The sequence below is a fragment of the Ursus maritimus genome, unplaced genomic scaffold (assembly GCF_017311325.1).
Source record: "Ursus maritimus isolate PB19 unplaced genomic scaffold, ASM1731132v1 scaffold_17, whole genome shotgun sequence".
Taxonomy (NCBI): Eukaryota; Metazoa; Chordata; class Mammalia; order Carnivora; family Ursidae; genus Ursus; species Ursus maritimus.
The window spans coordinates 38,162,620-38,176,418 of NW_024424119.1; the positions used below are offsets into that span (position 1 = coordinate 38,162,620).

A 13,799-nucleotide genomic window follows, 5' to 3' on the forward strand; every position below is an offset into this window, starting at 1 on the left:
AGAAATCACAGAGCTGAAGAATACAATAAATGAACTGAAAATAAAATTTATTGACTCTGGAGTTTGGTGATGTTTCACACCTGTGGTTAAATGCATCTAATTCTATGCATTTTCCTGCTACAAAATCATAATAGACTGGAAAATGCACCACCAGGACTGAATACCTACCTCATTCAGTGGAAAACTGAACAAACTAGCCTACTCTAGGCAGCAGTTACCCATCTACCTCCTTAAGTTGATGGTAACCAGTGTCAACCTGCTAACAATATTCCCTCGCAAAAAGCAAATAGGAATACGTTGCACAGATTCCTTATACCTTACAAATCCATTATTAGGCACCGCTGGGGATGTTTTTGGAAAAAAAAAGTCAGCTAAGCTCTGCTCAGAGAACAAGATTGCCAAATGTTTTGGTTTCCATTCAAGAATTTCTAGAGCTCTCTGTCCTCTCTCTTTCCAAAGAAATGACATAATATTTAGACAGGAAAATGTCTGTGTGTAGCATGGGGGTGGGGATTCATGTGCATATATTTACATGTATAAGATACTTCCACACAAATATTTTAGTGTTTCTATTTCTATAGTGTATCCTCCTTTCATGAAAAATAATATAACTGGGGCTTCCGCTCGTTATCCTCAGCCTTGGCCCTCATCCAGCTATAATTTTCAATCAGCAAATCCTTCCAAATTCACTGAAATGGAGTCAATGTCTGCAAAGAAGCAGTGTCCTCAAGATGCCTATTGTCTTCATACTTTGCATCTTTCAAATCCCTTCAGGGGAAAGCTTAGAACATCTGCCATTGCTTGGATTTACAACAGGGGTTCACTGGCTATTCACAACTGATTTGATGATCTAGCCATCTAAAAATGACTACTCCAGCATAGCAACCATAACCTGAATTTGATTTATTGCTGACAAGGTTTAACCAAATGTAAATATTTTACATTAAAAAAAATACATTCTTGGGGCGCCTGGGTAGCGCAGTCGTTAAGCGTCTGCCTTCGGCTCAGGGCGTGATCCCAGCGATCTGGGATCGTGCCCCACATCGGGCTCCTCCGCTGGGAGCCTGCTTCTTCCTCTCCCACTCCCCTGCTGTGTTCCCTCTCTCGCTGGCTGTCTCTCTATCACATAAATAAAATCTTTAAAAAAAAAATTCATTCTTAAAAATTTCTTACCATGTGCCTTTGGGCTAGGGATTCTGTGGTGGCCACGGCAGACATAGAATCCATGCGATTGCCTGAGATTTCAATAATGAGTTCTCATCCATTTACGATTCTGGTATTAAACTTGACCTCTTACCTACATCCTCTTTCTTGAGCACTTACTATGCCTCTGAAGGTAGACAGTGGACACAGACAATGAATTTGTCAATGCGTGTTAGAATCACTAGTCTGATGAAGAAGGACAAAGACAATAGTTGGGTGTGGTGGGGAACGGAACCAGAAGCAGCAGGAAAAAAGGTCTGAGGAATGAAATAGCATGATATTTGGTGGAAACTATAACCAGGTCCAGCTTTTAGCTCAAAGGGTAAAGACAAGCCAACTCAGGCAAAGCCTTTATGCCATGCTAAGAAGCTTGAAGTTTATTCTATGAATGAGTCATAATTAAAAAACATTAAGCAGATCCACATTTTATTTAACTCATGTTCTTCTCTTCCTTCCTAGAATTTGGTTAAAACATACGAAGCTGATATTTTATGGGTGGAAAATCATCAAATATTGATGACCTCATAAGGGTCAAACTAATATTTAACAAAATTTGAAATTGTATTTTTAACTGTGTGTTCATTTGTTAAATGTCTATCTCTATGGCCAGACTATAGGGTCTGGAGCCAGACAACTTAGGTTTACCTCCCAGCTCTGTTAGCTATGTGACTCAGGACAAGTTACTCAACCTCTCACACTTTAAGTTTTCTTGTCTCTAAAATGAAACAATACTCCAGAGAGTTATTATAAACATTAAGTGAGTTAATATGTATCAATGCTTGGGAAAGGGCCTGGAATATCGTAAGTGCTCTTTAAATAATTAATTAATTATCAGTTATTATTGCTGTCATCTTCATCACCATCTGTATCACTGTCCAAATGCCAATATCAAAGATACAGGACAAAGACAGGAATGCTAGAGCTGGAAACAGAAGCAACACTTTCTTTTCATTAGACTTCTTTTCATTAGACTTTAGCAGTACAGTTCTCTTGGCTGAAGTTCAATTACTAATCCTAGGGGAATATCTTCTCAATCCTTTAAACGTGGACATGCAGTGTTAAAATTCCACACCTGAGGGGCGCCTGGGTGGCTCAGTTGGTTGGGCCTCTGCCTCCGGTTCAGGTCATGATCTCAGGGTCCTGGGATTGAGTTCGGAGCCCTGAGTTGGGCTCTGCGCCCAGTGGAGAGTCTGCTTCTCCCTCTGCCCCTCCCAACTCGTGCTCCTTCTCTTTCTCTTACTCTCTAAAATAAGTAAATAAATAAAATCTTTTTAAAAATTCCATACCTGAATTTCTGAATCATACAAAGTATTTACAGTAAATGAAACTGGGTTATGTAGGTTTTTTAAAAAACAAAATATCATAGGCCTTTTATAAAGCACTGATTTACAACAACAAAAAAGGATTGATATGCAAGTGTTCCTGGCCTTTCTCCATTTGTGGTTCCCCAGAGGGTGTTGCAGACTCAAGAGGAAAGAGTGAGAAGGGTAAGGAGTTTGAGTTAGGGCTTGGAAGGCACATGTGTGCTTGAGTATGAGTGTGTGTGTGTGTGTGTGTGTGTGTGTGTGTGTGTGTGTGTGTAGGGAGGAATTTGAAGAGATAAGTACAGAAGAGTTATGGTTTCTAAGGGAAAGGATGATGAGAAAAGTGAGATTTTAAGAATTGCTGTGGTCTATATAGCCCCAGTTTGGAGTTAGAGAAAATCAAGAAAAGGACTTGTACTGTTTTGAAATTTATTTTGATTGCTGGACTAAAGGATTTCTTTTATTACAATGCCTCCCTGAGACTGGACTATCTGGGGAGCGGATCTGTAAGTATTACAACTGTACTTCGAATTCTCTTTCCTTAGCAGATTTTTTAGCGTTAGGTGAACTTCTGTCGACTATGGTTTCTATGGTCAGCACCACTATACAAATGAATAAGAAATACATGAACAAAGCATCTACCTTGGATTGTCTGTTTATTATAGGATTCTCACTTCTGTAAAACCTATTAGCACGCACTCTCCAAGACCACCAGCTAAAAGCATGGGATTATTTTGAAATGAACTCAAGTTTTGAGCCAAGGGAAATTAAAAACCAGTTCAAGAATATTAAGAAACGTCTCATAAAATTGAACTCTTTTGACAAAGTATTACTTGTTAGTAACTTCTAAAGAATGTCTTCAAGCTGGCATTCAAGTGAAAGTGTTTAGGATACGGATGGAGCCACAATGACTGAGATCTTTTTTGCATCAAGGTCTTGTCTGTGAAGCAGCTGCTTACCGCGACAGTGGTGCTCAGGCCACTTCAAGCAAAGCCACTGCCCTGGACAGGGCTTAGCAAAGTCATTGTTTGAGAACCCAGGCAACCCAGATTGCCAATCACCCAGAACAAGGAGGGAAAAAGAGAAGAGCACAGTGATACCACAGCCGTCAACTTTCTTTGAGGTCTCACAGCACCAGTGGAGACAATCTAAAATAAAGGAAGGACCGCACGGAGTTGGGAGACCAGGATTCTGCTTCAGTTCTGCCACGCTTCCCGTCTGATCACGGGATGGAGTTTCCTCACCTCCCAAGCAAGCAAAGCCCCTACAGCTAGCTCTAGCATGCTTGTCTATGAAATTAACAAATACAATTTACCTCAGGGTCTTTTTCCCTAATCAAAGCAAACAAGCTCTACTTTCTCCAACATCCAAGGGGTGCATTATCCCACTGCCTTCTCTCACTCAGTGTTCTTGATTTTCACTGGAGACTCGTCAGGTCCAAATTTATTCCAGGGGTGCCTGGGTGGCTCAGTCGGTTAAACATCCAACTCCTGATTTCGGCTCGGGTCATGAACTCAGGGTTGTGGGATCAAGCCCCGCAACGGGCTCTGCACTGAGCGTGGAGCCTGGTTGGGATTCTCTCTCCCCTCTCTCTTTGCCACTCCCCGCACTCACGCATGTTCTCTCTCTCTCAGAAAACAAACAAACACACAAACAAAACAAAAAAAACTGCATTCCACCTTTAGCAGGTGCCAGGCTTCTCAATGGTATTCACCTGCGTGTCGAGATCTTCCTGAACCTCCCACGGCAAAGTTTTATAAAATACATGGTGTCATTTATCTTCAAGTATCTCATACGTGAGGGAACTACTAATATTCATTCATTAACTTTCTCATAATATTTATATTATTTCACAATAGTGATTAAGAATAAAAGTACCACTGATTCAGAATTGATGTGCCAGATACTACCCTAAGCAGTCTAAGTATATTCTCTCAACCTATTTATACATATATAAGAAATACATATGTATACATATACACATATCTATGTATTTCTACATACAAAGATATATGTGTGTGTGCATATATAAATCTGTATCTATGTATATCTATCTATATACACCACTATTAAGCACATTTTACAGAAGAAACTGAGACTCAGAAGAAATTACTTGTCCAAAGCCACATCATTTATAACCGGCAGAGGTTGAATTTGAGCCAGATCTTCCTGTGTTTTTAAACACTCTGAGCACCGTTCAGTGTCTATGGTCTCTGAAAAACAATATCTATAAGAAGTTATTTTCAAAAATACAAAATAAGCAATGCGATATCTTGGAAATAACACAGAACTTAGAATAACATTACAGAAAAGTGTCCTAGGTCCCTTTTGGGGTCCTGCTGATGGCCAGACACGCCATCTTAAGTAAAATATTCATCTTTCCTTCATCTTTCCGAAGACCTCACTTTCCTCTTGTAGAATGAGGGATTTCATGTAGATAATGTCTAAGGTTTCTTCTGGCTGTACAGAGGAATGATTTGGTTCTGAAAGGCATTGTTTCTACACTGAGGAAAAATACTCAGAATTCCAACTCTTCAGAGCAAAAGGTAACATCCTCTCCGGGAGCAAGAAAACAGCTATCATCAAGACACCTTCAGATCTTAGTGAGAGGGACGATCTTAGAACCTTCCCCACTGTTCCTTCCTTACAGCATGGGCCTTTTTACTTAATAGCACACATCACAGTTTGTGATTACAGACTGACTTGTGTGCATAGACTGGAAGTCCCAGCAGGTGAGGACCATGCCCGTCTGCTCACTGCCAAATCCCAGCCTGCTGCCTAGCATAGGGCTTGGTCTGAAAAACACGCTCAGTAACATCGGTCGACTGAGCAGATTTTAAAAGGGGCTCACAGCTTCCAGGTTTTCAGTCCTGGATGATTTAGTGCTAATATTTCTTTTTGCCTTTCCTAAAGAGTCTGGTAATGAGTCTTTCATGCCATAGGAAAGATGTAATAAATTTCTTTTCTCTTAGTTCCTAGCGTGTAGGAGAAGCCAGTGATGGGTGCAGTCTCCTACAAATACACAAATCACAGTATACACCTTGGGGTTCCAACGCGCCTTTTCCTAACCCCCTAGCAACAAATACTAAAGGTGACAATACGAACATTTGTATCGGTGCAACTCTATCTCATTTAAATCTTGCGTGAAAGGAAGTGGTAAGCTGAGGCTTACTAATTTAGGAGGAGGGATGGATAAGTTAATCCTTTTGTGCTTGGTGTTCTTGGCAAGAACCAGCTGCAGAAGTACTCCTGTCCCCTCTGTGAGGCTCTACTGACAGGCCCACCCAACCTCACACACATTACAGACTGCTGTGCCTTTCAGCCTGGAATGTACGACTAGGAGCTGCCACAGCTACTTGGGGAACCAGGGGTAGTGGGTTTGTGAACTGCCCCCTGTCTCATCCTGCCACTTCTCCCTTGGGATGTGAGATTATAGGGCCGGGGAGCAGTGGGGCTGCAGCCCAGCATGGCTGAGGCTGTTGGGCAGCCACACGGCAGGGGCTCGTTGGCAGGGAACGTTTCAGTCTACGACCACACGGGAAGCAGACATGCTGACTACAGCACGGAGGAAAGAAAATGAGAGCTTCTGCCTGTGTCTGGTGGGCTAGGATGGGAGGAGGGGAAAGGAGGGGGTGTTGGGGAGAGTGCCAAGCTGGGCTGTTGATGAAAGTGTGGGAAGATTCCAGGGAAGGCATTTTGCCAACTCAGAGGCAGTTGGGCTGATTTTTCCCCCTTTCTTCTGCTTAAATGAGAATTCCTGCTGGGTGGGGTAGGAGCACAGCCAAGAAAGGAGTGATTTGCTGGGTGAGCATGGACGCTTGGACCTAGGAAGTATGTGTCTGCCTGCTGGGACCAGGGCCAGGGGAGGAAGGAGAAATTAAAGGAGGGGAACTGGGGGGCAATGGGAATAAAGGAGAATAAAAGAAGAACACAAAAGGAAATGTCCTATGAGGAGAAGGAGAAAATAGGAGAGAGACACAGCAGGTCACGTAGACAGGGGAGAGACACCTTTCTGTGCTGCTGAGCAGGTCTACCAAATGTCAGAATAAAATAATGTTCGCATGAAACAAGCAGCAAAAGACCACATGGTAGAGTATACAGTAAACCTGCTCCTAAATTTTCCTGGTGGCTGTTAATTTCCATGGGAATACATTCTTCCCAAATAGCAAATGTTGCCTTTTAGGTAAAACAAACAAACAAAATGTTATCACAGAAAGCCACATGCTACTTGTAAAGATTAGGAGAATATTACTTAGAAGTATTTCCTAAAACACAATGTAAAATACCAGAGTCCTAAATTGCTCTTCTTGGACTTGCTAATAAAATATTAGAAATATAAAGATCCTCTTGTAAGGAAATCCAGAGCAGGTAAAATGACAAATGTCGATGCAGTGAATTCCACTATGAAGTGATGTCACTTTTAGTAAGCTTTCTGATGTCCCTTTGTGGAGACCTGTGAAGGGCTAAAAGACCATCAAGCCAATGTTGCATTTTTTGTGACAATCCCACAAATTCCGGCCTGAAGACCAGAATCCCACTAGCTTCAATCTCCTACAGAGACTAAGGCATATTTTGGCTTAAGTGCCTATAGGATGGATCTGGTTATTGATTGATCACAAACAGAAGACCCCCAAATCTTCCTTTCCCAAATCTAGGAAGATCAAGGCTTCGAGAGGCCTTGCAAACTTCCTTTGTCCCTCTTGGACTTTGGCCGCCACCACATGAAAAGCCCAGATGAGCCTGATAGGATCTGAGAGGCCCCGTAAAGGCCAATCTAGTGGTCCTAGACAAAGTCGATGTAGACCAGACTCCAGCCAGCTGATCCCCAACCAGGTAAGAAAACCCAACTAAGATCAGCGAGGCAGCCTATCCAAACTCACAGCTAATGATAATGTTTGAGTTAGCACAGCTGAGATGAAACAAGCTGCCCAACTGACCCAAAGATTCATGAGCAATAATAATCAACCAACGAACCAACCAACCAACCAACCAATAAACGAGTGTGTTAAGTCACTGAGTTCGGGGATCTTTTTTTTCCACAGTAACAGATTACTCGTACAATTACACACAAACTGGAGACTCACCTGTGCATTCGTACTGCAGACCTTTCCCATAATAGCCCTTTTCACAGATGCACTCAAACTGACCCGTGTGTGTCCCACATTTGCAGCTTGCCATGCGGTCACAGCACTCTTGGCCAGCTTCACATAGATATGAGCAATGGGACATATCCTCTTGAATAAAACTCCCAGAAGGCAGATCTGTCGATGACATAGGACAGAGGGTAATAAAAAACAAACGAGCAGTTCCATGTTACATTCTCCAGTTGCTAAAATTTAGGTGCAAATTGGAGAAGATATCTTTTCATATCCGTCCAATTCCCAACTGCACACCACTCCCACCCAAATATGCATGTGTGTTCTGTGCACTACCACAGACTGGGAATTTGTTTCATTCAGTGAAGTTATTTCAGTCTGGGACCTCATCATAAGCTCTCGAGGCTACACAGGGTCAGGCAGAAATTAAGCACTTCAGTGAGGAAGCTCCAGATGCGGCAGGAAGTAACGTAGTCGGTCCCCCAGGTCACCCCCCTGGCTTCCACACCAGCAGTGCCCCACTCCTACAATATGAGGTCAGGCAGCAGAAACTAGATTTCCAAAACCCCTTTTCAAAAAGGTAAATTAAAAAAAAAAAAAAAGGGGGGGGGGGGCCCGGGGGATTATGGGATCGAGCCCCACATCAGGCTCCTCCGCTATGAGCCTGCTTCTTCCTCTCCCACTCCCCCTGCTTGTGTTCCCTCTCTCGCTGGCTGTCTCTATCTCTGTCGGATAAATAAATAAAAAATCTTTAAAAAAAAAACAAAAACAAACAAAAAAAAAGGTAAATAAAATTACAATCGTGACTGCTGCATAAGGGTTTGGCTCGTGAGCTACTGGCTTAAGAATAGATACCATCACTTCTACAGTTATGGGATAAAGACTTAACAGCACCACACAAGTTTAATAATAGAACCAGAAGATGGCTTATTTCTCAATGTTAAGTAACTTCTCATGTTTTATGTGAATGGAGATCATCACACTGATGACCTGAGCCATGTTCTGAAGTGAGGCATGCTGGGAATTCCAGAACTCAGGCAGAGTCGTTCAGAAAGTGACTTAACAGGGCAGGGTAAGGTTGAATACGAGCAATCCAGAATGGATGGCCTAGAATCAGGCAAATAATAAGTTTCATTTACTCTGCCGAAGAAGTTCTAAAGTCTTATTAGCCCAAATCCCTGGGCTGTTGCTGGGCCCAGACAGAGTGATGGGCCCCTCGTAGGAACTCGAACGCGTGAGTTCCAGCAAGACACATTCACTTGCAACTGAATACCTGGAAAGAAGATTGGTGATGGCCTCATTTAAGGAACATCTGTGTCTGTGCATTAGGACCCTGAACAACACACAGGGGCGAGGTAAAGAGAAGACTCGAGCCCCAACTGAAAGAGACCAGTACAATCAGGTGCCCTATTAAAGCTCCATTTAAGAGACTGTGGTGTGGGTAAAAGGTCTACAACACGTACACATAGCTCTGAGGCACTGGACCACTGGATTATTTGGCAATAGAGCAACTCAGGAGCAAGAAAGATCTAGCTACCAAGACTGGTACACTGACATTCAGGTCTGAGAGAGAGGTAAGTATACATGTTACATATGGAGAAAGCTATTATTCTGTAACCTAGGCCTATTGAGGATGGCCAGACACATGGACGGTCTTGAGACCAAAAGTGGATCCATCCAAATTGAAAGTAGCTTCAGAGGACTTAAAGGCAGGGAAAACCAGGCTCATTTCCTTTGACTTGATCAGGTCTTTGCAATAGGAAAAGGATCTTTCCTTGCCAAATTTGGAAACTTGATCAGAGAATTATGCATTCTAGATATCTGCTTATTGTAATAAAACTGATGCCTTCCAAAACTCTGTTGCAATATTGTAACCAAAAGAACACTCTGTCCCAACTCAGCTTCTGGGTCAACTTGGCATTAGGGTTCTAAGAAGGCCCCAATCCTACAAGCAGAGGGATGAGAGGACTGGAAATTAGTCCTCTACAACATGGCAGGTAACACCCATGATTTCAGAATCCCAGCTAGTAACAGCCACCCTGCCATCCCACTCAACATACCACTTTTCCCTGAGAAAAGGAGAAACAAAGGAAGCCCCACAGTTACTGAATTTCTGCCATGTGATAACACTACACTTAGTAATATTTAAATATTTTATTTACTCCTCTTGACAAAACTCTGTGGTCTGCATTATAATATCTCCATTTTAAAAGTAGAGGAAATGAGGCTTGTAGATGTTAGATAAAGTACGAATAGTAGTGGACGGTTAATGAGGGCTACGGATAATAAGCCCTCAGTAACTTTTCTAATCACCATATGTATTAACCCATTTAAGCCTTGTAACAATTCTATAGAGTAGGTATTATTCTCATTTCCTAGTCTATTAACAAGAAACCTAAGGAGTGCAAAAGCTAAATAATTTGCCAAAAGCCACTCAGCAAGTAGGTGACTAAGATTTTTTTGCTGTATCCACAGCGAGTCTGAGATCCTGCTCTTAAATGCTTCTCTTGGAAATATGATAGGGCTGATCTGCTCCTTATGAATTGCTTGAAACCTCACGTGGCCACGATTTGCCTATTAACATGAATCTTTCACACAGATACCTGCAAGGATCAAGCCTAACTTGTCGCATGGTTTTGGTCTGAGGCTGGATCTCCTGTCATTCCTTCCCAATCTATACTTTCCCTGGTGGCTTAGCAAAACGCATGCCCTTATTATGCCTGGAAGTTCACCTAACCTAAATCACACAACTAAACATCCTTATAAGTGGTGTACAGCGAACTCTAACGAATGGGTTTACTGACTTCATTCCTTGTTGGGGTCATGCTCTTCAACTTATCCGTAAGCACACACGTCTTCAAACTCTCAGGTCAAGAAGTATGCGGTAAGTATTTACTGTCCCTCTATCTTCATATGTATTTCTGGAAACATTCTGGTGAGATTCACTATGCATGTCTCTGAATGTTTACTTCATTCTCCAGATAACTATAAATAGATCTAAGTCAAGGCTTCCCGCTCTGTGTGTGGCCTTAAAACACACCTAAATTCATTCCATTGATTCTAACAGTTCCAGGTGGGAGCATATGGGTATCTAGTGAAAATCCATCGCAGCTGTTAAGAAACAAAATAAAGCAAAACAAATACTCCTGTTGCAAGTCGGACTGTCACCTCTATTCATGAAGTTCAACACAGCTCCTATTACACCAAGGACACACTGGCATCATGCTCAGGGAAGACTCTGCAGGGTTTGATGCTACCCTCCAAGAGGTTTCAAGCAGTAGGTGAGAAGGAACCCCCACTTAAATGCATCATGTCACGCCACTGGCTTTCCCTTACCTTCATGCAATGCGCGGCGAGCTAAAGCCTCAAATTCTTCAAAACTGTGGAGCAGGTAGCAGTGCTCCTCCTTTGGGGTGGAAGCCATGTCATTCAGTTCTCGAATGTTCCCTTGCCATATGCCAAACGTGAAGATCTCCACTCCAAAATCTCGCAGAGATGCTGCAACTGGCCTGGGATCTCCCCCATTGGAATATCCATCAGTAATGAGGAATATAACTTTTGTTGAGTTTTCTCTAGAGTGACGGAGAATTTGCTGTGTAATGAAATAAAGGAAGTTAGTGTGAGTGTGTATCGTGGTGGCCTACTATGTGCCTCCTCTCTTCTATAAAATGGCATCTATGAAGATCATTTGCATGTCACAAGAGCGAGAACAAACACTGATTGCTGAGAGTAAAACAGAAACAGGCACAGACTAGCGCCTACAATGGTCGTCTCACAGACCCACAGAAAACCCTAAAAGCACTTAAAATGTACCATTATCACCAGTGGCAGCATCCTCGTGACCGCCATGCAGCTTGCTAATGAAGAGCAGCAAATGTCTATGGGATGCATTTTTATCCATATTACCACTTATTGTTAAGCTATTTTTATGAATTTTCAGGCTCTTGACACATGGGCCAAATCTGAGTCCTAAATATCTATTTCAAAGTATACCCAGCTCGCTGTCCATCTACCTACTTAGATGAACCACATCATGACCATTTATCAAAAGCCTAATCAGAAGAAAACTTGACAGAAAATGTCTTTTCCAGGGTTAATAATGGCCAACCTACTTCCCATGTTTGTTTTCCACTGCTTCGCCAAAACTGCAGAATTCATTCACTCCCTCATCTGTTTTAGACCACCCGGCATCAGCACAAAATCGGCCGGTTTTGATGCTGCCCTATCTTTATGAGAAAATTCTAATCTATTCAATCGGACACTTGGGCTTTATTATTTTAGGACGAGTTATGCTTTATAACGTTATATGCTATTCCTCCTGCATACACAGAAGGGGGGATATGAAACCTTTTTATTAAAGGCATTTATTTATGCCCCTGATGCTTTATAACATCGAACTGCAAAAGCACAAGGAGTCCAGTGGTGAATCTGGGATTGTAATTGAATTTGCTGTTGTTGCTTTTCATCGCAAATGGGCAGGAAAGGTAAAGAAGTGCCCGGGTATATTTTCTGGCAAGTTCTCAGAAAGAATTCGACGTCTATTAGGCAGTAATTCAAGTACATTCGAGAGGTAGTTAGGAAGAGCAACAAGTATATCGTATGTTTTGTTAAAGTTCAAAGGAGATGATAGGATTTAAAAAAAAAATAACTGCCTCAATTCCCTGAAGGGGCAGACTCAGCTATAAGGTCCAGATTCTCTCAGATTATACGATCCACGTGTTCCTTAGTATAGAAGTCGTGGCTATTGATTCTAATTTAATAACTCTAACCAAACTTCATTAATGTTCGTGAGCTAAAGATAATGCCGCTAAACCTGAATTTAAAGACAATTAAAGGAAACTAAAAATGACTTTGGAAAACATCTGGAAAGCCAGCAATTTGAGAAGAGGCATTCAAACACTTTACCTCCCTCTCTCAGAAACCTACTCCCGCTAAGGGCCAAAGAGAATCAGAAACCAGCCTGGAGGAGCTTCTTCTGGCCAAATAAAGGACAATCTGAGTATCAATAAAAATAATAATTGAAGTGCATTTAAATGCATCATACATATTTATATTTTATCAGATACATTTACATGTGTATAAACATTTATATTTTCAGTTAGTACACACCCCAGGAGAAAAGCCGTATCAATATAAACAGTAATTGGAATGGACTGAGATACACACACACACACACACACACACACACACACACACACACTTTTTTCATTCAGGATCACCTGCGGGGCAGGGGGAATCCAATGATCTGTGATGGGCGGCATGAAGTCAGATATTATTTTGTCTTTAAAGTTATACATCAGGCTTTGAAGGGTAACTCCTAGTTCTCGTGCTCCAAGTGGTAACTTGTGTTTACAGGGGCCTTGCTCTTTACCACGTGATAAACTCTGTCTTTCTGGGTTGTTTCACTCTGAAATCATAACCTAGCCTCCACAGCCACACCCCTAAGCTCTTGCTCATTTCGATTACTCTCTCTTCTATAAGACCATGGAAGCAAACTATAAGCAAGACACTGAGAAAGTGAGAATTTGGACGGAAGTGGAAGAGAGAGAAAAAAAGCAAACTATCTTCTTTGGTGTGGTTCTGGACATTGGCACAGAACGCATTCGTAAATATCTATTTGATGAACGAATTAATGAGTAAATAAACTCTAGGGTAGTCTGAAGACAGTTACTTGCATGAGTTGGTCTTGAGGGAGCAGAAGGAACGTACAGAATATTTGTGTGCGCACGTGTACTTTATTTCGTACAGTTTGGTACCAAAAAAAGATGAGGTTTTCTTTCTGTGCCTTTATTATCCTTCTGCGCAAATATTATTTTATAACATTAATTGTAGCTCACGTCAATGATATTCCTTAACATTCAGGTTAGGATTTAGGGATTTAGCGGAGGTTTCTTGCCGTACTACTCATTCCGTGCGAAACACATTAAGCTGTGGTTCTATTTTTCTTCTCTTCTTGCGGGGAACTGGTAAGTGTTTACAGGAACCATTATATGTGTTGGCAAGACAATATATTAAGCTTAAAATAGAAGAATAGCAGGACTACTAGTCCAAGCGAAGAATTACACAAGATCTGGGTTTGGAATGCACTTTAAAAGACAGAGGAGGAGTGGATGATTTACGGAAAATATTTTACCCCCTCCCCCAATCTTCGCGCTCCATCACACTTCAATAAAAACATAATTCAATAAAAACATTT

At 41.8% G+C, this 13,799-nt stretch overlaps 1 protein-coding gene across 1 annotated transcript in view; it reads right to left on the reverse strand.

The window, feature by feature from the left end:
• SVEP1 (sushi, von Willebrand factor type A, EGF and pentraxin domain containing 1) overlaps positions 1-13,799 on the reverse strand; it is a 186,264-nt gene that overhangs the window by 147,787 nt on the left and 24,678 nt on the right. The window contains exons 2-3 of the mRNA XM_040631696.1: positions 10,940-11,195; positions 7,592-7,768 (exon numbers count right to left, since the gene is read on the reverse strand). Coding sequence (XP_040487630.1) covers positions 7,592-7,768; positions 10,940-11,195 — 433 coding nt within the window. The remainder of the gene's footprint in view (positions 1-7,591; positions 7,769-10,939; positions 11,196-13,799) is intronic.